We start from the raw sequence: 27,559 nt of genomic DNA, 5'->3' as shown, positions 1-27,559 counted from the left end.
GTCCCAGTTTTGATGGTTGTGTTGTGGTTATGCAGGAAAATGTCTGTGAGGTGATGGGCATCACACTGGCAACTCCTCTCAGATGATTCAGGAAAATGAAAGTTCTTGATATGTTTACTTGCAACTTTTCTATACATTTGAGATTGTTTCAAAATTTTTTTAAAGATTTACTTATTTGAGTGAGGGAGAAAAAGGGAGAGAGGGAATGGTGGGGAGAGGCAGAGAGAGAGGGAGAGAAAATTTTCAAGCAGACTCCCTGCTGAGCATGGAGCCCAACTAAAATACCCATGAGATCATGACCTGAGCCAAAACCAAGAGTTGACGCTCAACCAAGTCATCTAGGTCCCTAAAATGGTTTCAAAAAAAAATTTTTTTTAATTTAAAGTTATGGAGAAAGTGAAAAGACTACCAATTGGGAAAAATATTAGCAATGCCAATGTCAGAGAAGTAGCTAATATATTTAACATATAAAGTTAAACATGTTAAACTGATAAGGACTAACAAACTCAAGAGAAAATCAAAATGTGAATGATAAATAAAAGGTTACCTCAGTAGGTGTCAGGGACATGCAATTTAAAATATTAATCAAATATCATAAGGCACATATCAAAATTATAACAATATTAAAAAGTGGTGGTCAGAAAAGTTGATTTGAGGATGTGGGATGAGTTTTTTCATACGTTGATGGTAGACATCTAAATTGTTAATTGTTTGTGGAATGAATCCGGCAATACCTGTTAAAAATAGGCATTCCATTACAACTAGTAGATAAATAAGTTCTGCAGATATAACGCACAACATAGTGATTATAGACAACAATACTGTATTATAAACTTCAAAGTTATAAGAGACTAGATCTTAACTGTTCTTTACACAAAAGAAATAATTATGTGACATGATAAAGGCGTTAGGTAATGCTATTGTAGTAATCATATTGCAATAGATAAATGTGTCAAACCAACAACTTACACAATGTCATATGGTGATTATATCTCAATAAAAACATTTTTAAAAGTACTTTCCCCTTGACCCAGAAATCCCATTCTATGGAATTCATTTGCTACATAAGGACACAGAAACAAGAATGTTTATTACAGCTTTGTTTCTAGTTACAAAAGACAAAATAGTGAATTAATAGTGAAATATTAATAGAAAAATGATCGGGATACAACCATTCCAAAGAAAACTATGCAATATAAAGAATGTTAGCTCTATGCCTGTTGACTAAAAGAGATTCCTACATTACAGTTTTTGGAGACAAAAAGCAAGATGCAGAGAAATATATAAGATACAATCCTATTCTTTCAGCAAAGTTAACTTCCCAATATATGTACATATATTTTATATTTGGTTACTTGAGCTTGTAGAAAGATACATGGAAATATATATGTATGTTTGGGAGAAGGGGTGGATATAGATAAGAAGGAAAAGATGAACTTTGGCAGTACTGCTCCGTTTTGAGCAATTTCTATTGCTCTACAATCAAGTCTTAACATTTGGGTTAATTGATTACTGAAATGCTAGCAGTTTGGTTAATTAATTGAGAAAGACTGTTACTTTGAAAATAGTAAGAAGTAATAGTCTGTAGATCTATTGCTAGGCCCCAACGGAGAAGGCTGGGATCTGAAAAAAATCAGCAGTTGGAAGCAGGACAAGTGACTAACATACTCAGAAGAAAATTTGTGAGAACGGAGGCCCAAGAGAAAGTTAAACTAAAATCCACAGGTGATGATCATTTACCAAAAGCGTGGGGAGGTTCGGGAGGAGGAGAGGAAGATTCCCAATGTGACAGTCAAGCACCAGAGCATATTGCAGGCCAAGAATGTGTAAAAACTCCGACTACTCCTAATGGTTAGAATCATCCAAGTGGAAGATGAAGATGGGTATGGAGCTTAGTGATAGCTCAGAGGAGTGAACTTGGTGACAGAGCGGTGTGGTTGGGTCTGCCTGTTGGCACTTCCAAACCCTCACCATTAAAAGATTTGGGCAGCTCCTTGCAGCACCTGGGTGGCTCAGTGGGTTAAGCGTCTGATTTAGGCTCAGGTCATAATCTCGCAGTCCTGGGATCAAGCCACTGCCGGGCTCCCCATTCTGTGTGGGGGTGGGGGAGCGGTTTTAGAGGTGGGTTTTAGAGGTGGGTACTTGTCCTTCTGTCCCTCTTCCTGGTCAGGCGCAACCTCTCTCTCTTTCCTTCTCTCCCTCCCTCTCCCTCCCCCTGCTCTCTCTCTCAAATAAATAAATAAATTTTTTTTAAAAAATAAAAGATTTGGGCAGCTCCTGGTTCCAATAGAAAGGGAAGAAGAATGAAAACAAAAAAAAAATTATAAACACAAGACTTAAGAATATAATTCTGTTGTTAGAAAAATGCTCCTAAATACCTCAATGAAAATAAACCTGTCAATACTAACATTAATATTAATACTAAGACTAGTTAAGGGCTCTCACTAAGGGCCAGTAAATTAGTTTTTCAAATGTATCCTCACTTTTAAGTTTCACAACAACCAATGAGGGAGGTACCATTATCTCCCTTCTAGAGATGATGAAACTAAGGCTGACAGAAATTGAATAACTTTCTTAAAGTCACATAAGTAAAAATTCCCAGAGCCAGGACTCAAACCCAAGCCTATCTGACTCCACAGTTAATTATTCTGTTTGTACAAACCCTGATATTTATAATGATGGTCTGGAGTCATCCTGAAATGTTAATTTCCAGTGCCCTTTATTTCAAAACTCAGGGAAACTTAAACTATATTTCAAATATTTTCAGCCAAATAAAACTGGGTTTTCCAGAATGGCCCATTCCTTTTTTGTTTTTGTTTTTTTTTTCAGAATGGCCCATTCTTCAAGGATTCTGGGTAGCTGAAGCTTTAACTGTACTCTGTAGCTTGTTACTAGACTTCAGTAATTATAGCTCTACAAATTGATTAAAATTGAGTTGTAAATAAAATTTTTATGAAATGCCATAAAATATATTGGTTGTAAATTTTGAGTAGTACATAAATTTTATCTATTGCATTTCCTTGCAAACTTCCTTTTTTAAAAAAAGCCTTCTAAATGTTTTTGGCAGGATTTTTTTTTTTCTAAAAAATACTTCAATATGGACTTTTTCTTGGCAATCCATATGATTTCCTGAAGTTCCTGCTGAGTATAAACTTACTACGTAAACATAAAACTTGATTCCCCCAGTAAAAGCATCAACCATTTGCAAATGCCAATAGGCTTTATAAGCAATTTGCAGCTTGTGAGTAAGTTCATCTTCTTTTTCCATATTTTCTCTAATGCTTGTAGTATGGGCCACAGAATCCTTAGTAAAGCTATTTATGAATTCTTCTTTGCTTCAAGGCCTCCTGATCTTTTGACTAAACATTCCTTTATTTTCCTGGGGTAAAGAATCTGATTTAAAAACTCTAGCTAACTTACCTGATCACATTTCCTCCAATATGTCAACTTAGCCATAACTGCTTTGAACATCTAACCTTTCCTTAACCCCCATCCCATTCATACAACTACACATAACAATATATACAGTTCCTTTCCATTTATCAAAAGAAAGAATCCTTGGGGAATAAGGATTTGACAGCTCCTGTTACAAGATAATTGTAATACTTAAAAAAGAGAGAGAGAAATAGAGAGAGAGAGAGAGAGAGAGATGAGACAGATGGTGTACACTGGAGACATGTGGAAGTTTGCTTGAAAATAGCTTCAGGAATTCAATTGAGACAGAGAAGAAATTATGCAAATTATCATTTTTGCATAAAAGCATCATGGAAAACAAGGAAATTATCTTCATCTTTAGTCTTCCACAATCTTGTAGAAGAGAAAAATGTCAACTGGATTGATACTATCTTGGTTTCCTATTTGTAAAAAACTCTAGAGCAGCTCATTTTGAATTACAGAAAAAAGAGATTGTTTTGAGTGAGATGATTAAAGACATTATCTTCTATATTGCTATGCTTAGGTCTAATTCATTAACACCAACCACTAATACATTTTTTTGATGAGTTATTCAATACTTGTATTGTAGCATGTGTAATTTACATGGGGAATGCTTTATAATAAATTTATTAGGTATTTCATCACATGAAGTTCAGTGGCATAAACTGATGATGGGAATTTACTTTTAAAAATTATGTTTATTACTTGAAGGAGTTATTCTTTTCTTTATTTTTTTTAATATTTTTTTATTTTTTATTTTTTTTTATTCTTTTCTTTAAAGATTTACTTACTTATTTTACAGAATGGGCGACGGGCAGAGGGAGAGGTCCAGCAAACTCTGCACTGAGCACAGAGCCTGACACTGGGCTCAGTGCTGGGCTGGATCTCACTACCCTGAGATCAAGATCCTGAGATCATCACCTGAGCCGGAACTCACTACCTGAGTCAGATGCTAACTGACTGTGCCCCCTGGACACCTCACTTTAACAAATTTTCCAAGTTGCTCCTTTAAACTTTGTTTGCCTGCTTCACAAAATTTTAAAGGAAGAAAACATGTACAAGAAGCTATAAGAATAGAAATTCTAAGGAACAATGTGAAGATTGGCATGAACATTTTTGTGGTACAGGTTTAGGGGAATGAGGGACAGAAAATAGTAAGGAAATTGTTGACAAAAGGAAGTAAACCACTTCCTGAATTCAAGCCAATTTTCAGAAAAATGAGTTGAAGTATAGCATGATCAGTACACGTGATGATAATTATGCTTTTAAAAACATAAATAAACACATTTTATTTGGGAGCAAGAAAGAGAGAAGGTGAGGTACTAGCTATAGAAAAAAGAAAATGTTATGATGGGATCATTTCTACTCATTATGAAATCATAGAATATAGGCTTCTATTCGAGTATACATGTGAATTAGGGTGAATAAATTGAGAAGGACCCACTTCTGCTCAGTATTATAATGAAAAATTGAACCTGGGTCATGAGTCCCTAGTGAATTCAAGCACATGTCCATGTGTGTGTGTGTCTAAGCTGATCTATTTAAATGCATTAGAAAAGTCAGACTTTAGATTTGATCAGAAAGTCTCAAAATTGATAAATAATCTTTGATATATAAAGACAGGTTACCAAGAAAGATGATGGAATTTCATTTCCTGAAGATGGTTAGATAGAGTGATGGATATTTATCTACTCTCTTTAATAGTTGGGTCAGGTAAAGTTTGCTTAGAAGCAAAAAGACCACTTGAAAGCTTAAACTTTTAGAATGATAATGAAATTTGACAAGAGAAAGTATTTTTTAATAGAAAGGAAGAAATCCTATTATATTTTCCTCATGTAGGTTAAATTTTTCTTTGTACTTGAGTCAAAAAATATTAGAGGCATCTAGTTTTCAGTCATGTTTTCACTGAAGCTTAACAGTATTGAGCAACAGGACCTTCTGAGGCTTGATATGGGTGACCTTCATCACATTTGAGGGTCCTAGGGCAACTTGGGGCCAGCCACGTGTGTTGCTCTGGGCAGACTAATATTTTAGCTCCCTTCAAACTTATGTTCTTTAAAAATCTATCCAGTATGGGGTGCCTGGGTAGCTCAGTCAGTTAAGCGTCTTGCCGTTGGCTCAGGTGGTGATCTCAGGGTCCTGGGATAGGCTCCAAGTCAGGCTCCCTGCTCAACTCCCTCTACCTCTGCCCCCCCCCCCAACACTCATGCTCTCCTTCTCTCTCTCAAATTAATAAATAAATTAGATCTTTGAAAAATAAAAAAATAAAAATAAAAATCTGTCTAGTATTTACTAAGAGGAGAGACAGCACTATATGGTGAAGTGGGAGGTGAAGAGGCATACAGACTAGAACGAATGGAGGTGGAAATACTCAACGGCTCTTCTGTTGTCCTCAGAAAACCAGCAATGGCTCCAGTCTCCCATATCCTTCTCAACAACACCAAAGCTCTAGAGGGCCTTTTGGAGATGAATTTCCTTGGTCAATGCCCAGGGTATCTCCTTTTCATGTGCTTCTGGGTGACAGTTGGCTAGTGTTTCTCAAATTGTTGTCCCAGCATCCCATGCATTAGGATCACCTGATTCTTTAACCCCTGCTACACCTACTAAGTGAGAACCTTTAGGAACGAGGCTAAGTTGTCTGCATTTCTGACTAGCTTTGTAAGTGATTCTGACTGTGCTATACCTCAAGAGCCACTCCCTGAAGGCCAGGTTAGAATTAGAGTCAGCTTAGAGCACTCCAGCCTTCTCCAGGTACTCTGCTGTCAAACAGCTCCTCAAATATTCAGACCTGTTTCAAAAAGGCTGGAGGAAGATTCAGTTCAGTTACCTCCCACTCATCAGTCTTTCTCCCTAACATCATCCTGATTGAACTGAAATCTTCGGGGAGTGCCTATAAATACTCCATCTGCTCAGATTTTCTGCCAGACAGTGGCGTTTGCACCACCTTCCCACTACCGTAGACCAAAATAACTTCTTTGGGCTTTGCCTGACTCTAACTGATAAATGAGGGTGCTTCAAGACCACTTGGCTCTTCACAAGAGGAATCCATTGCCCTTAGATGTCCTTTATGCAGTTAGGATGGAGATACACTTTTTATGCTGGAAAGAACCTTAGAGATAATCAATCCAATTATGTGAGAAAAGGTGCAGATGTACATAGAATCGGAGACTGGAAACAAATATTATATTGAGTCCCCACTATGTGCCATACATTTTTTCAATGAGTTTTGTCATTAATTTTTTTACAGTAAGCTTTCAAAGTAGGTAACAGTGTATTCATTTGTATAGATAAGGAAGTTAGAAACTCAGAAAATTAAGGAAATTTGCAGTCATTTCGCTAACAGGTAGTGGATTCTGAATTGAATCTAGATTCTGATTAAAAATATGTACATATATATATACATAGAGAGAGAGAGCACGGGCACGCGCTGCATGGGGGGGGGGGGGCACGGGGGCAAGGTGCAAGGGAGGAGCAGAAGAGAGGAGATATTACACAGGCTCCATGCCCAGCGCAGAGCCCTACTTGGGGCTCGATCTCACGACTCTGAGATCATGACCTGAGCTGAAATCAAGGACACTTAATTGATTGAGCTACCCAGGCACCCCTCTAATAAAAATAATATTAACCATCATTTATTAAGCACTTACCATGTGTTGAGCATAGTTCCAAGCATTCTATTTTTCTAACTTATGTAAAATCTCCACAAATCCCTGAGGCGGGTAGTCATTTTAGGTCCATTTTACCAGGAAAGTCAGGTACAGAAGACTAGAAACTGGCCTGAAGGTCACCTGGTTAATAGATGGAGAAGCTTTTGATTCCAGAGCTCTCTCCAGAATTCAGTACTCTTGAGAGACTGAAAGCTAGGAGAGGGATTTACTATTCAGGTAGAAGATAAACAGTCCTGAAAATAAGGTTTGGGAGAAGGGGCAGATTTAAAAAGCACTTCCGATGATCTTTGGATCATTTATCGGTGGGAGGGGGAGCAGAGGGAAAATGAGGGGCTGGAGAGAACTCTGAATTTTCCTGCTTGGTTGGAAAACAAAGTAGATGGTGACCAAGATTTAGAATGAAGACAAACTGGCATTGCATTTATGTTCTGTGTTACATAGCTGGCATTTAGCTTTTTCTGCAGCTTGACTGAGAAGAGAATCATGTGTCCTTTTCATCTTCTACATAAAAACTTATTGACCAATAGATTATAAGAAAGACTCTTTATTTATTTATTTATTTATTTATTTATTTATTTATTTATTTATTTATTTATTTATTTTAAGAAAGACTCTCAATGGAATTTGGAACATTGCCCAATTTCCTATCTTTGGGGCAGTGAGGCACTAATATATTTGTAGCTTTAGGATGGGAAGATGTATGATTCTATACTTGATTAATTCTTTGTTTGAGAACCATTCACTGGTACCCACCATGGTTGGCTGTCTAGGCTACCAAGGTGAAGAAGACAGACCCATTCCATGTCTTCAGGTTGCTTATATTCAGGTAAGGGAGATAGGCAATAAATAAGGAATCAAAGAATGAGATTCTGAACAGTACTGTGAAGGAGATAAATAACGTGCTGTGGTAGAGCATGATGGTGTAAAGTCCAAGTGACACGGGTTCATAAAACGGGAAAGATACATGATTTTTATTCCAAGTATGATAGAAAGAAATTGATGTTTTGAAAAGAGGTGTAACATGATCTATCATGCATTTTTTTGTATTTTGCTCTGGTGTCCCTACATTCAGGGCAAGACTGTGGGGACAGGAACGGAAAGGAGCAGAGAAGCTGGTTAGGAGGGCCGGAAACAAAGAGCCACACTGGCTTGAATACAGGTGCAATGGAGATATTTTGGGGATAGCTGGCAGACTTGTTGATGGAGGGATGGAGAGAAATCGAAGACAACCCCTAGGTTTCTAGTTTAAACAACTGGGTAAACGATGCTTGCATTTCCCAGTGTCACTGCAGCTGGGGGCTAGATAAGTTTTGAGGGATGGGATGCCTGGGTGGCTCATCGGTTAAACGTCTGCCTTCGGGGATCCCTGGGTGGCGCAGCGGTTTGGCGCCTGCCTTTGGCCCAGGGCCCGATCCTGGAGACCCGGGATCGAATCCCACGTCGGGCTCCCGGTGCATGGAGCCTGCTTCTCCTTCTGCCTATGTCTCTGCCTCTCTCTCTCTCTCTGTGTGACTATCATAAATAAAAAAAAAAAAAAAAAAAAAAAAAAAAAAAAAAAAAAAAGTCTGCCTTCGGCTCAGGGTGTGATCCTGGAGTTCCAGGATCAAGTCCCATGTTGGGCTCCCTGCGTGGAGCCTGCTTCTCCCTCCGCCTATTTCTCTGCCTCTCTCTCTCTGTCTCCCATGAATAAATAAATAAAATATTTTTTAAAATGTCACTATACTTAAAAAAAAAGTTTTTTTTTTTTTTATTTTTATTTATTTATGATAGTCACAGAGAGAGAGAGAGACGCAGAGACACAGGCAGAGGGAGAAGCAGGCTCCATGCACCGGGAGCCCGATGTGGGATTCGATCCCGGGTCTCCAGGATCGCGCCCTGGGCCAAAGGCAGGCGCCAAACCGCTGCGCCACCCAGGGATCCCCTTAAAAAAAAGTTTTGAGGGAAAATGATGATCAGACACACGTATGAACATGCATGTCTAAGCATGATACCAAAGCTTACAAAAGAGTGCTCTGGTCTGGGAATTCAAAAGCCTGATTTGTGTCATAAATTTATCACTAGAAGCAATAGCTGCCTTACACCTCATTTTTTTCCCATCTGAAAATGGGAATGATTATATCTATCTTTACTACTTCAGAGGGATGCTTAGAAGATAAATGAGATAACGTAAGTGAAAGTAACTTTGAAGTCTTGGGAGGATGAGAACTATATTAAGTGAAGCTATCATTACTGTGTACAGGGTGTGTTTATATTTTTCTTGTATCTCCTCAAAGTCACAGGGGCCCTAAGTATAATATGTTTACATGTTCATGTTCAGTTCCCAGAAATGATAAGATGAACATGCTTCTCTTTCCCCAACTGTTCCTTCCCCTGTAGTATTCTCTTGACAGGGTTTTGCAATTCTGAGTTTCTCAAACTTTTCAAAGACCATGGGAAGGAAGGATTTTGCCCAGTCTAACTCTGCCTGGGTAATTTCTGGCAGGTAATGATAATGAGATCTTTCTTTAATAGAGATGTACAGATTACAAAGAATGAACACATTATTTCATTGACTCTTCCAAGGACACTAAGAAAGGTATTATTTTTTCACCATTTAACAGAAGAGAGATGGCTCAAGAGTTTTTTTAGCTAGAGTAATGAAGGCTAATATTTGTGTTCTATAAAATATAGCGAACTAGCACCAGGGACATGCAACTGCAGCCATGAGCCAGATAATCTTTGTGGGACTGGGGCGGGGGTGCTTGTGTTGATCACTGTAGTCTTGGGTATGCTGTCTTCAGTTCTTTGATAATGGGTGTGATGATTGATTTTCTTGCCTAGTTTCACAAGCTGCACCATTCCACACATGACCTTCTATACTGTTGTCTCTAAAAACAAACAAAAAAACCCCAAAATAAGAACAAAATAAAACAAAATTGTCCTTGCTCTTCAGAGTAAATACATGATGAACAGTGTCGTCTTTCCCCTGGGAGCAGATACAGTACACTTGGTTTTGCCTGAGGCGGTCTGTGAGAAAGGGTACTTGGAATCCATAGGCCCGAGGTTGAATCTTGGTTCAGCATTACTGATTGTGTGACCTGGGGGTGAAATGAACCTATCTGGACTTCGGTTTTAAAGACTGTACACTGCATGTACTCATATTTGCCTGTTTGTTGACTGTGATGGTATCTAGCCAGCCCCACTATCATCAGTATAGTCCAGATACAGAAGAATTTGTCGATTATTGTTAAAAATTCTCCACCATGTTCATTCTTTTCCTTGCGTTCTCAGTTCAAATGCATGTGTATTTGCTCACTTCTAATGGAAGGGGAAGTGGGCTGTTATTTCTGGTATTCACACGATAGGACTCTCAGCATATTAATCTATTTAAAACAAAGCTAAGGCATGATGAGGTCTGAGACTGCGTAAGGATCGAATTAATGAATGTTTAGATCATACAGCGAATGCTACATAATCATGAACTGCTATCATGTTTTTCTTAGGTAAGTGATCTCATTGGTCTTGAATAGTTTAGCCGTGGCCTGGGTGGAGACGAGAATAATCCGGCTCCCCTTCGGAACGTCACCCTGTTTGCTGGCCAAGCAGGGATTTCTCACAAGATATCTCTAGAACCCTTATTTTCTTCTAGTTTCTGCCCCCCTTGGAGGAAGGATATTTGGGATAACTTTTTCTAAGTTGAAATGTGACGTGCAAGTCACATTATGACAACGTTGAGATAATGACAACATTTTAATTTGTGTTCCCCTCTGAATCGAGTCTGAAAAACACATCTCAAAACCTGTGGACGTGTTTTTCCAAACTACATTTCAGAGTTTACAGGTGTGCGCCTGGGGCAACCGAAGCAAAGATCACAGCGATGGTTGGGGCTGCTCCCAGGCTCGGAGACCAGAGGCGCCTGTGAGCGGCCCGGACGGGCGGCCGCCCCGGGGTCACCCTGAGCCGTGCCCAGGAGGGCAGGTGTATCAGCAGCCCCGCACACCTGCTGTCCTCGCCTCTGCCCTCCGGGTCTGTCTCAGGGTCCGCCGAGGTCTGTGCCCCGGGGAGGCCGCGGGAGGCCGCGAGATGCCGGGACGGACAGCTGCCCCGGGGCTGTCCCCCTGTGACTCCCACACAGGGGAGCCTCCCTCGGGCCTCGGGCTCACCGCGCTCCGCGCTCGCTCCACCAAGCGTCTCCACAGGGCCGGGCGGGCAGCCGCCTGGAGGTGAGGTCCCTTCCGGCCCGGCCCTCTCCCCTCGCGCCCCTCCCGCCCCGAGCACCCCCGGGCACCCCGGGCACCCCGGGCAGGAGGAGGACGTGGGCCCCGCCCGGTGGCGTCTCCCTCTTCACTCCCCCTCCACCCCCGCCCCGCCTCCCCGCGGCTTCATTGTCCAGGCCAGCTGCCCTCAGGAACGTCCACCTCCCTCGCTCCCGGGGACCCCGCTTCCCGGGCTCGCGGCTTCCGCGGCGCCCCCTCCGGCCGCCACCCCTAGTGCCCGGGGCGGGCGGGGCCGGGACCTGGGCGGGGAGGAAGGCGCGCCTGCGGCGGGGGTACGGGGTGGGGAGGCGCGGTGCTGCGGGGTCGCCCCGTCGTGCGGGGGGGGGGCGGTGGTGCGGGGTCGCCCCCGTCGTGCCGGGGGGGGGAGGGGGCGGGGCGCGGTGCTGCGGGGTCGCGCCCCCGTGCCTGGTGGGGGGCGGGCGGGGCAGGGACGTCGGGCGGGGAGGAGGGCGCGCCCGCGGCGGGGGGGTGCGGGGGGAGGCGCGGTGGTTTGGGGTCGCGCCTCCTGCCCGGGGCGGGCGCAGTGGTGCGGGGTCGCCCCCTCGGGCCCGGGGCGGGGCGGGGCGGGGGCCTGGGCGGGGAGGAGGGCGCGCCCGCCCCGCAGTTCCCGGAGGTGCCCCGCCCGCCCCGAGGGGAGGCGCTGTGGTGCGGGGCCGCCCCCTCCCGCCCCGGGCGCCCGCCGCGGCTCGGCCTCTTCCTCCTCCTCCTCCTCCTCCTCCTCCTCCCCGCCCCCCCGCCCTCCCGGCTGGGAAAGTGGGAGGTGGCGGCGGCGTGCGCGCGTGAGGGGGGCGGCGGAGAGGAGTCTCCGTCTCCGCCGCCGCGTCAGAGACCCTGCGAGCGGCGGGCGCGGCGGGGCCGCCGGTGCCTCGGTCTCCGCCGCCGCTGCGGGGCCGCGAACAAAGAGGAGGAGCCGCGGCGCGAGGTAGGGCGCGGGGCGCGGGGCGGGCAGACGCCGGCGGCCGCGGGGGGGTGGTGGGGGCGCCCCTCTCCCCTCCCCCCTCCCCCCGGCCCCCGCCCCCGCCCCCCGCCCGGCCCCGTGGCCGCGGCCTCGCTCCTCGCCGCCTCTGAGCCCGGCAGGAAGCGCCCCGGGCCCGCGGTCTCCCGCTGCCCGCCGGCCCGGACTCTCCGGGGACTCCCGCGTCCTCTCCGCGGCGGCACGGAGGTCCCCGCGGCACTTTGGGCGGCTGTCCTCCGCAACTCGAGGCTGCGGATTTGTGCTGGAGTCCTTGAAAACTTCAGCAGGCGTTCGGGGGCCTTTTCGTGCCCGGCCTGGCCCGGAGCGCGGTGGGAGCGGGCTGTTGGCGGAGCGAGATCCCGGCTCCCGCTCGGCCTGGGGCCCCGTGCTCGTCGCCGGCACCTGGCCCTGGGGTGTGTCCGCGGGCCTGGGGCACCTGTACCTGCGGGCGGCGCGCAGGCGGCGCGCCCGGGGCTCCCCGACCCGGCGGCGGGCAGCTGTGGATGCCTCCACCAGAACCCCCTCCCCTCCCCTCCCCTCCCCTCCCCTCCCCTCCCCTCCCGTCCCCATCCCTCCCCTCCCCTCCCCTCCCCTCCCCTCCCCTCCGTTCCCGCTGACACTTGCTTTGGCGGCAGGGGCGAGCGGCGCGGGCACTGGCTTCAGAGCTTTTTCCTGAATGGCCCCATTTTCATAGGATGCTCCCATTTTTCAGCCCAGCATTCCATTGTCGAATTCTTTGGGCGATGATTTTGCCAGATTTTCTGAATGGGATTAGGACAAGCTGTTCAGAAATATGTTTCAGAGTTTGTCAACCACTGCTCTGAAGGGTGCTTTTATATTTCAGCTGCTCTCAGACAGACCTTTAGTGGTGTCCTCTCCAATTGTCAACCTTCGGCTCGTTTTGCTGGGGCAAGATGAAACAGTTCTATTTTTAAGACCAGCGAAGAAACATATGTATTTAATATTGGGATCATTTACCACAAGTGATCACGCGAGGCATGGTTTCTTAAACACTAAAGTGACTTAAAGATTGGGAGGTTTGTTGGGTTTAAAAGTAATTTCAGGTAGAGGAAACTTTCCGTTGCTTCTGTTCAGCTTCTCATACGTATTGGAGACTTTATTAAGGCAGCCAGTATCGCTTTGAGAGCTGAAGAAATTATGTTCTTTATTGCATTTCGTAAATCCCATTTTACTGCAGGAATTCTATATAGTACCTATTAGCTGTTTCTGCACAGTGAACTCCTAGATACCTTTAGGGATTAATTTTGAATTGTTTAAAAAGCACATTTTGTTTTTAATTGTTGACTTTGGAGTTCAGGAACCACATTCCAAAGCAAAGCTGCACTATTCAGAGGAAGCACTTTTGTGTACTCTTTGGTTCTTGGCTCCTCTGTGAACCTTCTCCCCAAATAACAGTACTAATTTTTTTTTTTTTTTTGTCTTCTCTCTCCCCTCCTCCCCCATCACTCCAGAGCAAAGTCTGAAATGGATGTTACATGAGTCACTTTAAGGGATGCACGGAACTATGAACATTTCTGAAGCTTTTTTCTCAGTAAACTAGATAAAGATGGATGAATCTGCCTTGTTGGATCTTCTGGAGTGTCCTGTTTGTCTAGAGCGGCTTGATGCTTCTGCAAAGGTCTTGCCATGCCAGCATACCTTTTGCAAACGATGTTTGCTGGGGATTGTAGGTTCCCGAAATGAACTCAGATGTCCTGAGTGTAGGACTCTTGTTGGCTCGGGTGTTGAGGAGCTTCCAAGTAACATCCTGCTGGTCAGACTTCTGGATGGCATCAAGCAGAGGCCTTGGAAACCTGGCCCTGGTGGGGGCAGTGGGATGAACTGCACAAATGCATTAAGGGCTCAGAGCAGCACTGTGGCTAATTGTAGCTCAAAAGATTTGCAGAGCTCCCAGGGAGGACAGCAGCCACGGGTGCAAGCCTGGAGTCCCCCGGTGAGGGTGAGTAGCCTGCAGAAGCAGTTTGGTGAATAAAGGTGGTGACAACTACATTTTTTTTTTTTTTATGCTCCAGCTTTATATTTTCTAAATCAGTTCATTGCCAAAGAAGCCACACTTAATGGAGCAGATAGGAAATTATACCTCACGTTTATTTTTTTCCCCCTTTTGGAATGAGAATGGATATAAATAACAAAATTTTCATTTTTAAAAATTCTTTCCAGGACACCTTCATGGCTCCATGGTTGGGTGTCTGCCTTTGGCTCAGTTCATGATCCCAGGGTCCTGGGATTGAGTTTTGCATAGGGTTCCCCTCAGGGAGTCTGCTTCTCCCTCTGCCTGTGTCTCTGCCTCTGTGTGTCTTTCATGAATAGATAAATAATCTTGAAAAAAAATTAAAAATAAAAATTCTCTCCAGATAGTTCCTAGTACCTTTTAAGATAAATTTTGAGAAACAGGTAGGCGTTATTCACTGAAATCTAAAACAAAGCAGTTTTTTGATGCTCATTTTAAAATGGAAATTTGGTGTGATTTTTTTCCCCTTTTTCATGGAGTTGGGAGAACCATAATTACATATATATGTGTATATGCGTAATATATGTTATAAATATGTGTGTGGGTGAATCACAAGTAGGAAATTAGACCTTAATTTTTATGTTGCATTGAGCCATTCTAGTCATTCTTTTGGTTTTATGAATGCACAGCACAGAATTTACTGGTTGGAGGAATTCTTAACAAATCATGGCCACAGGTAGCAGAGTTTCGTTGCTGTAGCAACGAAATGTCATTTAGGACTATGTGTAACGGAGGAGAATCTAGCTTTATGTTGGGTTTTACAGGGAGTGAAATGAAATGTTTGCATCAAAATGATTTTTCTTGGGTTTGGGGTTTGGGCTGAAATGATTTTAAATGAAGCTATTTGGATAGTTACCACATTTTAAATTTCCTAGAAGGTAAGGTATTCTGAATAAGTCTATATTATGTTGTGGGTGATGGCATCCCAGTAAGACACATTTTTTCTCATTTTTATAAAAATAAAAAGTAGTTATGGGCATCAGATAATTAAAACAATTTCATTTTGTTGGAAGAAATGATTTTGATAGTTGGCCTGACTGATAAAATAGGTTTTAAAAGAACAGTTAATTTGGATAAGAATTTTTTTTTTCAAATATTCATGGTTAACATCTAAAGCTGACTTCTTTCATTTAGTGTGAGAACAGCCATTGGGATGGCATTAGATAGTATAAATTTACAGATGTGACTATTAAAGGGTATACCAATTCCCTTCCTTCTCGAGCTCATCTTTTACCCTTTTTTTTTTTTTAAATTTTTATTTATTTATGATAGTCACAGAGAGAGAAAGAGAGGCAGAGACACAGGCAGAGGGAGAAGCAGGCTCCATGCACCAGGAGCCCGATGTGGGATTCGATCCCGGGTCTCCAGGATCACGCCCTGAGCCAAAGGCAGGCGCCAAACCGCTGCGCCACCCAGGGATCCCTCGAGCTCATCTTTTAAAATAATACAAAATATTTATATCACTAGATGTAAAGTAGGAAAGCATTTTAATTGATAGGGAACAATTTATTAGGCTATCAGGCTTCTTGTGATTTGTATTTAATTTTTTTTTTTTTAAAGGCAATGAAAACTTTGGGATAGGGAGATATTCTTTGCATATTTGAAGCCCATGTGTTGTGAAGTTGGTCTTATAGCACTTTTCCTGGATTTCCTTTATTTTATGGAGTTTACTGGTGCATTGATTAGTGTATATGGTCATTATTATTTTAACCTCACAACCAGTGATCAAGTTGGTCATTTCTGAGACACCTGACCCAGGTCTGCTTAGCTTAGTGAGACAGTAGATTTGCTTCTCTGGAGAGATTTTGTTTCCTTGTTAATTAGAGATGGTGTAGCTTCTGGCTATGAATGAAGTATCTTAGTTGTTGACACATTGCCTTCCTTGTTGTGAGGAATGCATTGAATGTTTGATTACTGATAAAAAGGAATTTAAAGGGGGGCGCCTGGGTGGCTCAGTGGTTGAGTGTCTGCTTTGGCTCAGGTCGTGATCCCGGGGTCCTGGGATTGAGTTCTGCATAGGCTTCCTGCAGGGAGTCTGCTTCTCCCCTCTGCCTATGTCTCTTGCCTCTCTCTCTGTGTCTCTATGAATAAATAAAATCTTAAAAAAAAAAAAGTAAAATAAAAAGGAATTTAAGAAAATGGCTTTTAATTAAGCATTCAACTTAATGGCCTTTGAATTTGTTTTCTTTCTTACATAGAAATTGACTATGTAATGCTGTAATGTTCATTTATCTCAACTGCTAAACTCTCAAAGTTGAGCTCCATTTATCTTGGGTAAATTATTTTGGGATTTTGATGATGTTACTGTTATTTTTCTGTTTTATATGAATTCCTAATTTGCATCATGTTTTTTCTTTAGCAAGAGAAAAATTATTGACCAAGAGGCTGATGAACTTGAGCCTTATAACTTGGATAAAATAGTTGAGGTAAATAAAACAGAAGATGATGTCTGTTACTTTAGGGGATGGGGAGGCACAGATGGTAGAGGACAAAACAAAATTACACAGTAATTTGAGTTCATACAAATGCTGCAATACTTATAAAAAGAGCAGTTTTATTTTTTCTATTCTAAAATAATTTCTCATTGATAGTTACTGGTACCTTTTGCTTTCAAGTATTCAAAACAACCAGAGTGGGATGCCTGGGTGGCTCAGTGGTTGAGCATCTGCCTTTGGCTCAGGGCATGATCCTAGAGCCCCAGAATCGAGTCCCACATTGTGCTCCCTACATGGAACCTGCTTCTCTCTCTGCCTATGTCTCTGCCTCTCTCTCTTTGTGTGTCTCTCATGAATAAATAAATCTTTAAAAAAACAAAAAACAAACAAATAAAAACAAAAACAAAACAACCAGAGCTGTACAAATAGTCCAAGTACCTGAAAGATAAATACATCTCAGACAATCCTCCTTTTAAAAAAGAAATCTGTAACATTCAGGCATGTGGAGGTTGTAATGCACTCCTTTGGACACTTTCCTGAGGTGAGTGACCATAATAAATCCCAAACATGCATTCTTCTCTCTTAGATTTTCTGACACAACTAAGTGGTACATGAGCCTGTTTCCACATGTTGCGCAAAGCTGAAAGTGATAACATGTGGAATGTTGCTTCAGTGTATTAGTTATGTTCTATGTTCTATTAGATTGTGACCATGTGGCTTCCTCATGCATTTAGCCGAGGTAGATTGAGTGTTATCAGCAGACACAAACATTTCCAATGTGTGACACAGATCTTGTTCCCAGAATTTTAGTGTTTCCTGCCTAATATGAAGGAGAAAATGAAAAAGTGTTGGATTGGAGTCCCTGTGGGAATCCGTCAGGTCTCTACCTCATGTAAAGAATTCCTGTTGGTTTTAGGCCAAAGTTGAGCAGTGGAATGAGCCACAGGGTGAGGGGGATTGCAGATATTTGCTTAAATGGATTAAAAATGCCCACAGAAGATAGATAATATATAAAAATATATATAAGGGCACCTGAGTGGCTCAGTGATTTAGAGTCTGCCTTTGGCTCAGGGAGTGATCCCCGGGGTCCTGGGATCAAGTCCCACATCGGGTTCCCCATGGGGAGCTCGCTTTTCCCTCTGCCTGTGTCTTTGCCTCTCTCTGTCTGTGTCTCTCATGAATAAATAAAATTAAAAAAAAAATATATGCAAAATTCCATATGGGAGACATGTTTAAGTAATTTCTACAGAATTATGACATAGTAGAATGGTTAAATTTCTGTTTTCTATGAGGGGTTCCATTCGTTCAAGATCTATTCATACCTTTGCACCTATCTGTCTGTCTAGGAATTATTAATGGTTTCACACTGCCTCTATCTCAAAGTGAGTTTATTCAGCAAAAATAGATCCACATAACCACTGATTTATGCTAATTCACACTTCGTTTATTCTTTCATTTATCTAACAAATATGTATTGAGCACGTACTGGGTGCCAGGCACTGCTGTAGCTGCTCAGTAGATAATGATGAATAAATGAGATACAGATTCCACTTATGAACTTAGGAGTATGTATCAACCTTGGGGGAGAGACACACATTAATAACACAACAATGCAAGTACATAATTAAACTTGGTAAGTGTTATGACAGAAAGCTAGGGGAGAGGATAGGAGAAAGACCTGTGTTTAGTGTGAAGGTAAGTGTGTGTGTGGGAGGTGGTCAGAGGAAGCTTCCGAAGCTTCCTTGATGAAGAGGCATTTGAGCTGAGATCTTAAGGATAAAATGATTTTTATTAGTTGAGAGAAGACTTGGCAGGCGAAGGAGCAGGGGGAAGAGTATTCCAGTGGCTTTGATCTGTTGTAGGACAGGGTATGGATTCTGGGAAGAACCAATGTAAGGGGAATGTGGACTAAGCAAGGGACAGGGATAGTGACCTGAGATGAGGCCTCAAGTGCAGTAATGCACAAGGCATCCAGAGCCACCACAGGCCACAGGAGGTTAAGGGCCAGATGAGCAATATAGCTAGTAAGTGCTCTGCATTTGGGCTTACAGTTATGAGTCATTAGGACTGAGATCATCAGGGCTCCGAATGGAAATGGCAATTTCGTGTCAGAGGACTGAGAGAGAAGGAAGGTAGGGAATTCTAGATTTGGGTGAAATTTCCTTCTGCAAATGTAGAGTATGCATTCATTTCTCCATAGCTACACTCACAGCTTTCTCTCCCTTTCCCTATTGCTGACTATTAGAGGCTGAATTGTGTCCTCCTCTACCTTATTCCCCAGATTCATAAGATGAAGTTGTATCCCCTAGTACCTCAGAATGTGACTGTGTTTGGGGAATAGCAACTTTAAAGAGGTGATTAAGGTCAAATGAGGTCATGTGAGTGGGCCCTAATCCACAATATGACATATATATATATGTGTGTGTGTGTGTGTGTGTGTGTGTATATATATATATATATATATATTTTTTTTTTTTTTTTTAGTGAGAGAGAGAAGTGAGAGGGGCAGAGGGAAGATAGGGGGAAAGTTGAGTCTACAATGTGGCTCCAGGTAGGATGTGGGAAACTAGTGCTATGAATTGCCCCATTGGCCATCTATAACCTCCATTCAGTGAACAGGTACCTGCGGAGAATTTTTTTCTGGCTCACTTCTATGCTATGATATGTTGTAGAACAGAGGTGGCATTCATGCAGGTTTTTGTTGAAAGAGAGTGTACATTATGGGGAAGTAAACACAAGAAGCAACAAATAAGGCAGTGTATAGTGAAGCATCAAGCTATGGGATAAGAAATGGAAAAAGTCTCTGTGGTGAGGTTCGTGTATTGTGGCTCCTGGATTAAGTGTGTGGTCCAAGAATGGAGTAGTGTGGATTAGGGTGGACTGGACAGGGCAGGGTGTGCTACCCTTCAGTGGAAGACTCAGTCCAACACTGATGCAGGAATAGATGTCTTTGGTGGTTTGGATGATGGAGACGTTTGGCTATTTCTGAATGGCTGAGTTAAAATAGAAAATTGTGTTTGTTTTTGCCAAACAATGTTTGTTGGAGAAATTATTGACTTCTTTTATTGATCATTTCATTCCTGACCCCTGCTTTAGTCCTTATGTTCATCTTGTCCTTGACTTGACTTCTATTCCCGAGTCATCCTCAATGGCTAGGGCTCAAGGCTCAGATTTGGGAATGGGACAGAAGGCAGGGATGGAGAGGAGTCTGGCTGCATACTGATGAATAATTAAAAAAAGAAATGCCTAAGGACTCTTTTCTTTATTACACAAAGTATCATGTGACCATTATCATGTAAATCTTGCAACAACCCTCTGGGGTTAAGTACTATTATTATTTAAAAAGTTAAAAAGAATGTGAATTTCAAAATGAGTTCCTAAAAATATTCTGGTGGTAAAAGAATTCAACAATATAGATGTATAATATTATGAAGTGTGCATAGCATTCCACATATCTTCATATATGTTTGTATGTGTGTATATATATATATATATATATTTACATAAATGGAATTTCACACTCTGTATCTGATGATTTGATAGTTCATTTAATATATCTGGGAAACCTTTTCATGTTTGAGCACATATATCTGTCTCATTAAAAACACACCTCTTTACTGAGGTATCATACACAGAGAAGTGCACCTATTTTAAATGAACAACTCATTGAGTTATCATGCTTCGTTCTTTTTAAATGACTTGGAATTTTCTCCCTATTTAAAAAATTAAGGAATACACACTCATAGTAAGAAACTTAATGGTAGAAAAAGATGTAATGGAGAAAAATCAAGGCTTCTAATCTCTCCATTCTTAACCTCTAGGAGTGACTACGTGAAGAGGTGTCCCCCCCCCATTTATAGAAATAAGATCACATTATATATGTTCTTCTGCAATTTGAGGTTTTTTTCTTTTTTCTTTTTAGAAAAAAGGCTTTCCTAGCTTTCCATATCTGCTCTCACTGATGTCTAAGAGGATGTTCTGTACTATCATTCTCATTTTATGAATGTGGAGAGGATGGCAGAAAGAGGCTGAATAACTTGTTCTGGGTCTCCTAGCTAGAACGTGGTGGAGATGGGCTTTCACCCCAGCGCGTCTGGTCCCAAGAGCTTCTTTCCCTCCTTTCCCACACTCTACTTAAGTGACAGACATTCTTCCAGGGTCCTCATGCTGCTTGTAACAGGGACAGCTTTTAAGTGGAGGTACTTGTGTCATTACTGTTGGTGTATGCATTGTTGTTTTAAAGGGACATTGAAGCTCCTTTACAGTGACAGTAGACCAAGAGACCAGATCTTGTTTAGCTTGGCACACGGGAGGAGTGTGGTTTCGAAGAAGAGGTTGTGGCCTCAGTTTCTAATGCTGCCATCAACCAGCTGTTTGGCTTTTCTGGGTTTTGTATCCTCAGCACAGAAGTGCAGAACCTTAGGTCCCTAAGCTCCATGCAGGGGATGGGAGGACAAGAATTGCTGAGTTTGGTTCATCTTGCACTTTTCAGAACCCTTTGTGGTATCTGGCACATAGTATGCGTTCAAAAAGAGGTTTGTTGAATGAATGTTTGTTAGTTTTCTGGGGCGGCTATAGCAGAGAACTGTGAACAGGGTGACTTAGAACAACAGAAGTTTATTTTTTCACAGTTCTGGAGGCCAGAGTCTGAAATCAAGGTATTGGTAGAGCCATGCTCTTTCTCAAACTTTCAGGGGAGAATCCTTCCTCCCCTCATCCTAGCTTCTGGTGGTTCTGGCAGTCCTTGGCTTGTAGATGCATCACTCCAACCTCTGCCTCTGTCTTCACATTCCTTTCCTGTGTGTCTGTGTCGAAATTTCCTTCTTATGAGGACACCAGTCGTTGGATTAGGACTTCCCCTACACTAATATAACCTCATCTTAACTTGATTACATCAGCTAGACTATTTCTAAGTAAGGTATTGGGGGTTAGAATTTGAATATGTTATTTTAGGGGACACAGTTCAACCCATAACAGATTGAATGAATGCAGGGATGAATGATTGAGTGATGTGAATTCTATTTTTTTTTTAAAGATATTATTTATTCATTCATGAGAGAGACAGAGAGAGAGAGAGAGGCAGAGACACAGGCAGAGGGAGAACCAGGCTCCATGCAGGGAGCCCGATGTGGGACTCCATCCCTGGCCTCCAGGATTATGCCCTGGGCCGAAGGCAGCGCTAAACCCCTGAGCCACCAAGGGATCCCCCGTGATGTGAATTCTAATCACCTTGTAAGGATCCTTAGCTGTGCGTTCCCTCAACAATTTATTTGTACATACCCCCTTTCTTCCTTTTAATAGGTTGCCTAGTGGATAAATGCAAGAATTGATGTGCAAACATTTAGAAAATTATAAAGTCAACATAAATGGATGTATTATTGTTAGTATCATTACTATACAAATTATCAGTCCTCATAGGGAATATAATATCACTTCTACTTGGGTGACAAGAAACAAATAATTGAGAAGAAGTATAAAATTTCACAAAATGAATGTAGAACTACACAAAATGAGGACATTAGCTCAGTTATTTTGGTCCCTTACTGCGAGAAACAACCTGATGCATGTTCATTCTCTTTGGCTACCCCTGGAGGTTCTCCCCCGATTTCCCCCACTTGATTACTATTCCCTCGACCCTTAATTCTCCTGGACATGACTGAAAGAGAGGAAGGGAAGGGGAGATTATTCTATTGTTGCTAGCTGGACAGAGAAAAGGAGGATAATGAGATAGTCTAGTTTTGGTTTAGTCACAAGCCCTTGCCCTTCTTCCTGTTCTCTGAAAAGTCCTATCTCTGCTGTGAGTTCTCTGGCTTCAGCCTCCGGCTCCTAGCTCCAGCCTCTGCTGGTGTGGAACTTCTGTAGTTTGTTCACTTTTCTGTCTTCTAGCCACCTTGCATTGTCCTGTCATGCAACCATGGTCTGTGTTTTCCAAGTAACTGAGATGAGGGATATGAAAGAAATGGTGGAACAAAAAGGAGAGCAGGATTCCTGTGTCGTTCCATTTCCTTCCTTGAATTGTTTTTCCAGGTTGCATTCACAAATTGCTCCTTTTTCCGTCATGATTAGTCTCTGGGCTGGGAAAAGAAAGATTAAAAAGATTTAAAAGATTAAAAATAGATACAAAAAGGTAGGGGTAGTCCTACCTCCACTTCACCATTCCAAGAGTCCCTGGCTCTTTGCACACCTCCATTCCTTAACTCACCTCCTCTACTGGGAAGAATGCTTGCTTTTCCCCACCACCATCAGGTGCTCACTCTGTTTATGAATCCATACCTCTCCAGTCCATTGCATTGATATGGTTTAAGCAAACCTGAGACAGTACTTGAAAAGCCTTTTTTATTTTAAGCTCAAGACAGATGACTTTGTAATTTGCTTTCTAGCAGGATTCTTTATGAGGATTCACAATAGTAGAGCAACATAGTATACGTAGTACAGTATAGTGACAATACTTGAGATAGAAATATTATGTATAGCAACATAGTGTAGTGAGGAACTTGGATATCAAATCAGATGTCAAGTCAGGCAAGCCTCTTTTACATAGTAACATAGAATAGTGAGGTGAACTTGTGATAGAAATACTACACTTGGAAACAGTTTTGCTAGTAAGGCTCCCTCATTGTGGAATTTAGACCTCTCACCCGCACAAAGCTTTTATCAGAAAGAATGGGTCTATCCCCTCTAACTCTTTATTTAAAAAAATTTTTTTTTAAATTTCCGAGACCTTGAAAGTAGTAACCTTAAAAAGAAAAATTCTGAGCCCCAATCCCCCTTCTTCTGTTCCTGCAATCCTTTGCAGTGTATATGCCTGCCAGTGCTTAGTCAAGAGGATGGTGGTAGCAGTTGTTTCATGAATAGTGACATATGGGTAACTGTAAACACAGCCATGTTAAAGATAAATGTGTGAATGGGCTCTTCCGGGGTAGCAGGGAAAGGAATGGAGGTGCCACTTCAAATGGTTGACAGTAGCAGTTAAGTAGTAGACTATTTGAGTTGTGAAGCATGGATAAAAGGGAGCAGTAGGAAGATGTGCAAATGAATTTTTAAATTATATTAATTATAGTACAGAAAGGCAAGGACTGGCAAGTTTGAACATTTTTCTGTTAGCCCAAGAAAATAAAAAATTCCTTATTTTTGCAAGAAAAAAATCCGTTTTTTTTGAAAAAAATCCTTTTGAAACAGTGTATGTTTATTGTTTCTAACATTGCAATGACTAAACAAGAGTGGATTTTCATTATTTTAAGATATAGTGAGTAGTCCTAAGCAATGAAGAATTATACAGAAGTAAAATTGAAGTTTATTACAAGGTGCCCCATATCTAGTTTTAATTTATGTGTAAGGGATGCCACCCCTCCCCCCAGTAAAACAATAGCAGTAGAGTAAAAATATCAGTGTGGGATACTGACAGCTCTGGCATCTGTATAATATCCTTGGAAGTATGGTTGAGCACTAATGTTTAAAAGTTGAACATTGATTTGTTTTAAGGAGATACAGTTTCTATAGAGCTAAAAACATGTGTATACTCCTAATTACATAACTATTCAGTTTTTAAATAATTTTAAAAGTTCTTTAACACAGATTAAATATTATATATAAAAAATTAAATTTCAAACAAATTTTTATTTGTTCAGCCTGTTCAAAGTGACATGTAGTTAGCAAATCTCAGTTTTTCCCCTGTTAAGCTTGTGTTTTAAGCACACTTTCGATGAATTATTTCTGGTATTTCATGTTTTTACTTTTTTCCTCCACAGTTGAACACAGCTGAAGAGCTTAAGTCTGTAGGCTAAATATTTTTGGCATTTTTGGTGGGCCTAATTATTTTCATTCAGTATTTATTTCATAGTACATGATACTATGTGCTGGAATTAACACTTTCATTTTCCTCTCTTCTGTTCATTTTTATAAAACAAGTCCAGAACATTAGATGATATTAAAAACCTGATCTTTTTGCTGTACAAAGACAGTGATGCAGCTGTCTAGAGTGTTCATTGAAAGGCACCATCATGTGACAGCTAAAAATGTTTATATATTTCAAGAAAGTTCCACTCCTATATCAAAAAAGTATTGAGTGTCAGTATAGGAATATGAAAATGTATGCTGTGCAGAAGTTGGCAATCACCTACATGGTGATAAGAATGATGGTTTTTACTACTGGCTGTGTGGCTGACTATGCTGGTGATTTCTCTTTTATAGGCCATGGTTTCCTTTTGTAAAATGAGGGCCTATTTGATATCCCAAGTTCCTCTGCTTTCCTGATTTTTTTGAAATAATTAAGCTTTGACATTGAACATGATGAACAAACTGATTTGGTGTCTGCATATCATCTTGGTGCGATGAGGTGAAAGGTGGCTCTCAGAGTCACCCATGGACACCAGACTCTAATATCCCCCGAGAAGCCCACACTTCTGTCTGCCACAGGAACCTTCAGAGGAACTGTTGGATAATTTGGTTATGTGAGGTAGAATAGAGAAGCAAGGACAGTGTAGGGAGCCTGACTTGGGATCAGGCTCCAAGGAGGGCTGGTTTGCTTGATGGGCCATTTTTCTGTGGAATGGTCTACCTCGATCATGCCTGAATATTACCTTCGTGTAGTAGTCACACTGCTGGAAAATCTGACAATTAGAGATTGTCCATATATTAAAATGTTCTGCTCTTTAGAAGGGGTATGAAATCATTGAAATATGTTGCTTTTCCCATTCTTACTGACTTGAGAATACTTGCTCCGATGGACAGAATTCTTTATGCTGAAAGGGAGAGATGGAAGTAACTGAGTTTCTTTTGGGGTCAGAGAAGCCTGGATGAAGGGAGTGCAGAGGGTCGTTAGTGGAGTGACCATGTAATTTATTCTCTGCACTTTTGAGTGTAAAGGGATGCTTTTGATAATTTTGCAGAGTCAACGGGGTAAGCTGGGTCTGTCTGGGACAAACAAGGCCATATGGTCATCCTAGCTGAGAGCAGTGTGAGTGAGCCCAGGAAATAGAAGAAAGTTTCATCAAGTATGGGGAAGATGCCAAAGAATACAGAAGCTCTTTCAAACATTTTCAGGCTAAATGCAAGAGAATTGATTTTTTCCTGTGAATGCTTCTTTCTGTGGGCTCTGTGGTTCTTGCTGGAGAAAAAATGTTACATAGTGTAGGACAGGCAGGGGATTTAGCTTTAGGCAGACCTTCCTCTATTCTTTGTTATCCATGTGGCTCTTGGGCATGTTACTTCATTAGCCTAATTTATTTATTTGTAAAATGATGAAGATCTACTTTCCAGGGTTGTGAGGATTTTATGAGATAAAGAATGTTAAGTGCCTAGGATCTAGTTAGACGTTCAGTAAATGTTAGTACCTTCTATCTTTTCTCTTTCCAGAAATTAGAACTTTTAGCACCTTATATCAGTTACATTGTAAAATTATCTGTGTGTGTATGCATGTGTGTGCACGTGCATGTGGGTGTGTGTAGTCTGGTTATTTAATTAATCCACATTTCCAATGTTAATGCCACAGGAGATTTTGTTCTCTTCAACAGACAGACTTTAGGTGCACAAGCTGTCCATCAATTAGTGCCTGCACATGATGCTAAATATCTGGTTTAAGTCCTGCTTCTACCACTAACTCTGGTGTGACACTGGTTCTTCGGGCCTCATCTGTGAAAGGAGATGGTGAGCAACATTATCTCTCATACCTCTTCCTGTTCTCTCATCCTATAAGACACTCAGCCAGCAGAATTCATTGTATTAGACCATCTGTGACTGTTTTCATTGCCTGCCTGCTTTCCTTCCTGCCTTCATTCTTGCTGTGGGGAAGATAATAGTTCAAATAATTTAAATACTGATCTTTGTATTTAAAGACTTAGTACTAAAAAGACTTAGATCTCTAAAACTTCTGTAAAGGAAAGTAGATATGCTTTTGTAGTGCAGTTTTTGTTCAGTGCACTAAGTTTTAAACGTTAGTGTCAGGAAGGATTTTTATGCCTTCACACAGGTTCTTAAATGCTACTACTGTTGGATATAGAATGCATGTGTGTTTTATTCCTTTGTGGCTGATTTTTGTTTACCATTCCTACCCTTTCCTACCCCTCGCGTCCATAGAGCATCAAGATTATGTTCCATGTTTTCATTAGTTTTATATCTCCTGTCTAGAGCAACTGATTGCTATTTTTATGTGATTAGAGCTATCTTTGGCTAAATAAATGCATTTACATAACTGATAACTTTCTGGTGAATTTTTAAAATGCTGCAATAGTCAAGAGCCTTGCTGTGCTTCAACTTGAAGCAAGTTGGTTTTTTTTTTTTTTTTTGTTAAATGGAGCTTCTATTTATAGTTAAAATATTCACTTCCTGAGTTTGAAGGGTAAAAAAGGACACTGAGTGAATATTTTATGAATATGGTCATCTACTGTATTTTAAAAAGCCTCTTGAAAGGGGCATTTCAAAAACTGGTTGGTAACTTATTCCTGTGACTTGCAAGCTTCATCGCCAGGAAGTTCCTTCTTTTGTATCAAATACAAATCCCTGTCCTTGCAATTTAATCACATTCCTCTAGTCTCATCCTTAATGGAAAAGAAGTGCTCCCTTGTACGTTCTCCTTGTAACCTTGCAGGCGGTTGTGCGGCTGACCTCCTCACTCAGCCATCTTTTATCTGGCCTAAATAACTGCATTTCCTTTACAGGTCCTCTTAGGACTCATTTCCTGACATTTTAATCATTTTCGTCGTTTTCCTTTGGATGCTGGCCAACTTCTCCTCATCTTGGTTGGGTTCAGGTCCAGAATAGCTCTTAGCATGGTACTAAAG

General features: G+C 41.7%; 1 protein-coding gene across 3 annotated transcripts in view; it reads left to right on the top strand.

The window, feature by feature from the left end:
• Positions 1–11,235: 11,235 nt before the first annotated feature.
• SH3RF1 (SH3 domain containing ring finger 1) overlaps positions 11,236–27,559 on the top strand; it is a 182,955-nt gene continuing 166,631 nt past the window's right edge. The window contains exons 1-3 of one of the 3 annotated variants that reach the window (XM_072795942.1): positions 12,132–12,281; positions 13,787–14,274; positions 26,294–26,426. In XM_072795942.1, the coding sequence (XP_072652043.1) occupies positions 26,424–26,426 (3 nt within the window). In that variant the 5' untranslated portion in view covers positions 12,132–12,281; positions 13,787–14,274; positions 26,294–26,423. Of the gene's footprint in view, positions 11,306–12,047; positions 12,282–13,786; positions 14,275–26,293; positions 26,427–27,559 lie in introns of those variants that run through there. The other 2 variants (XM_072795940.1, XM_072795939.1) reach the window with 2 other exon arrangements.

The sequence above is a fragment of the Canis lupus genome, chromosome 24, assembly GCF_048164855.1.
Source record: "Canis lupus baileyi chromosome 24, mCanLup2.hap1, whole genome shotgun sequence".
In the NCBI taxonomy this organism is placed as follows: domain Eukaryota; kingdom Metazoa; phylum Chordata; class Mammalia; order Carnivora; family Canidae; genus Canis; species Canis lupus.
This window is presented reverse-complemented; position numbering and strand designations above follow the sequence as displayed.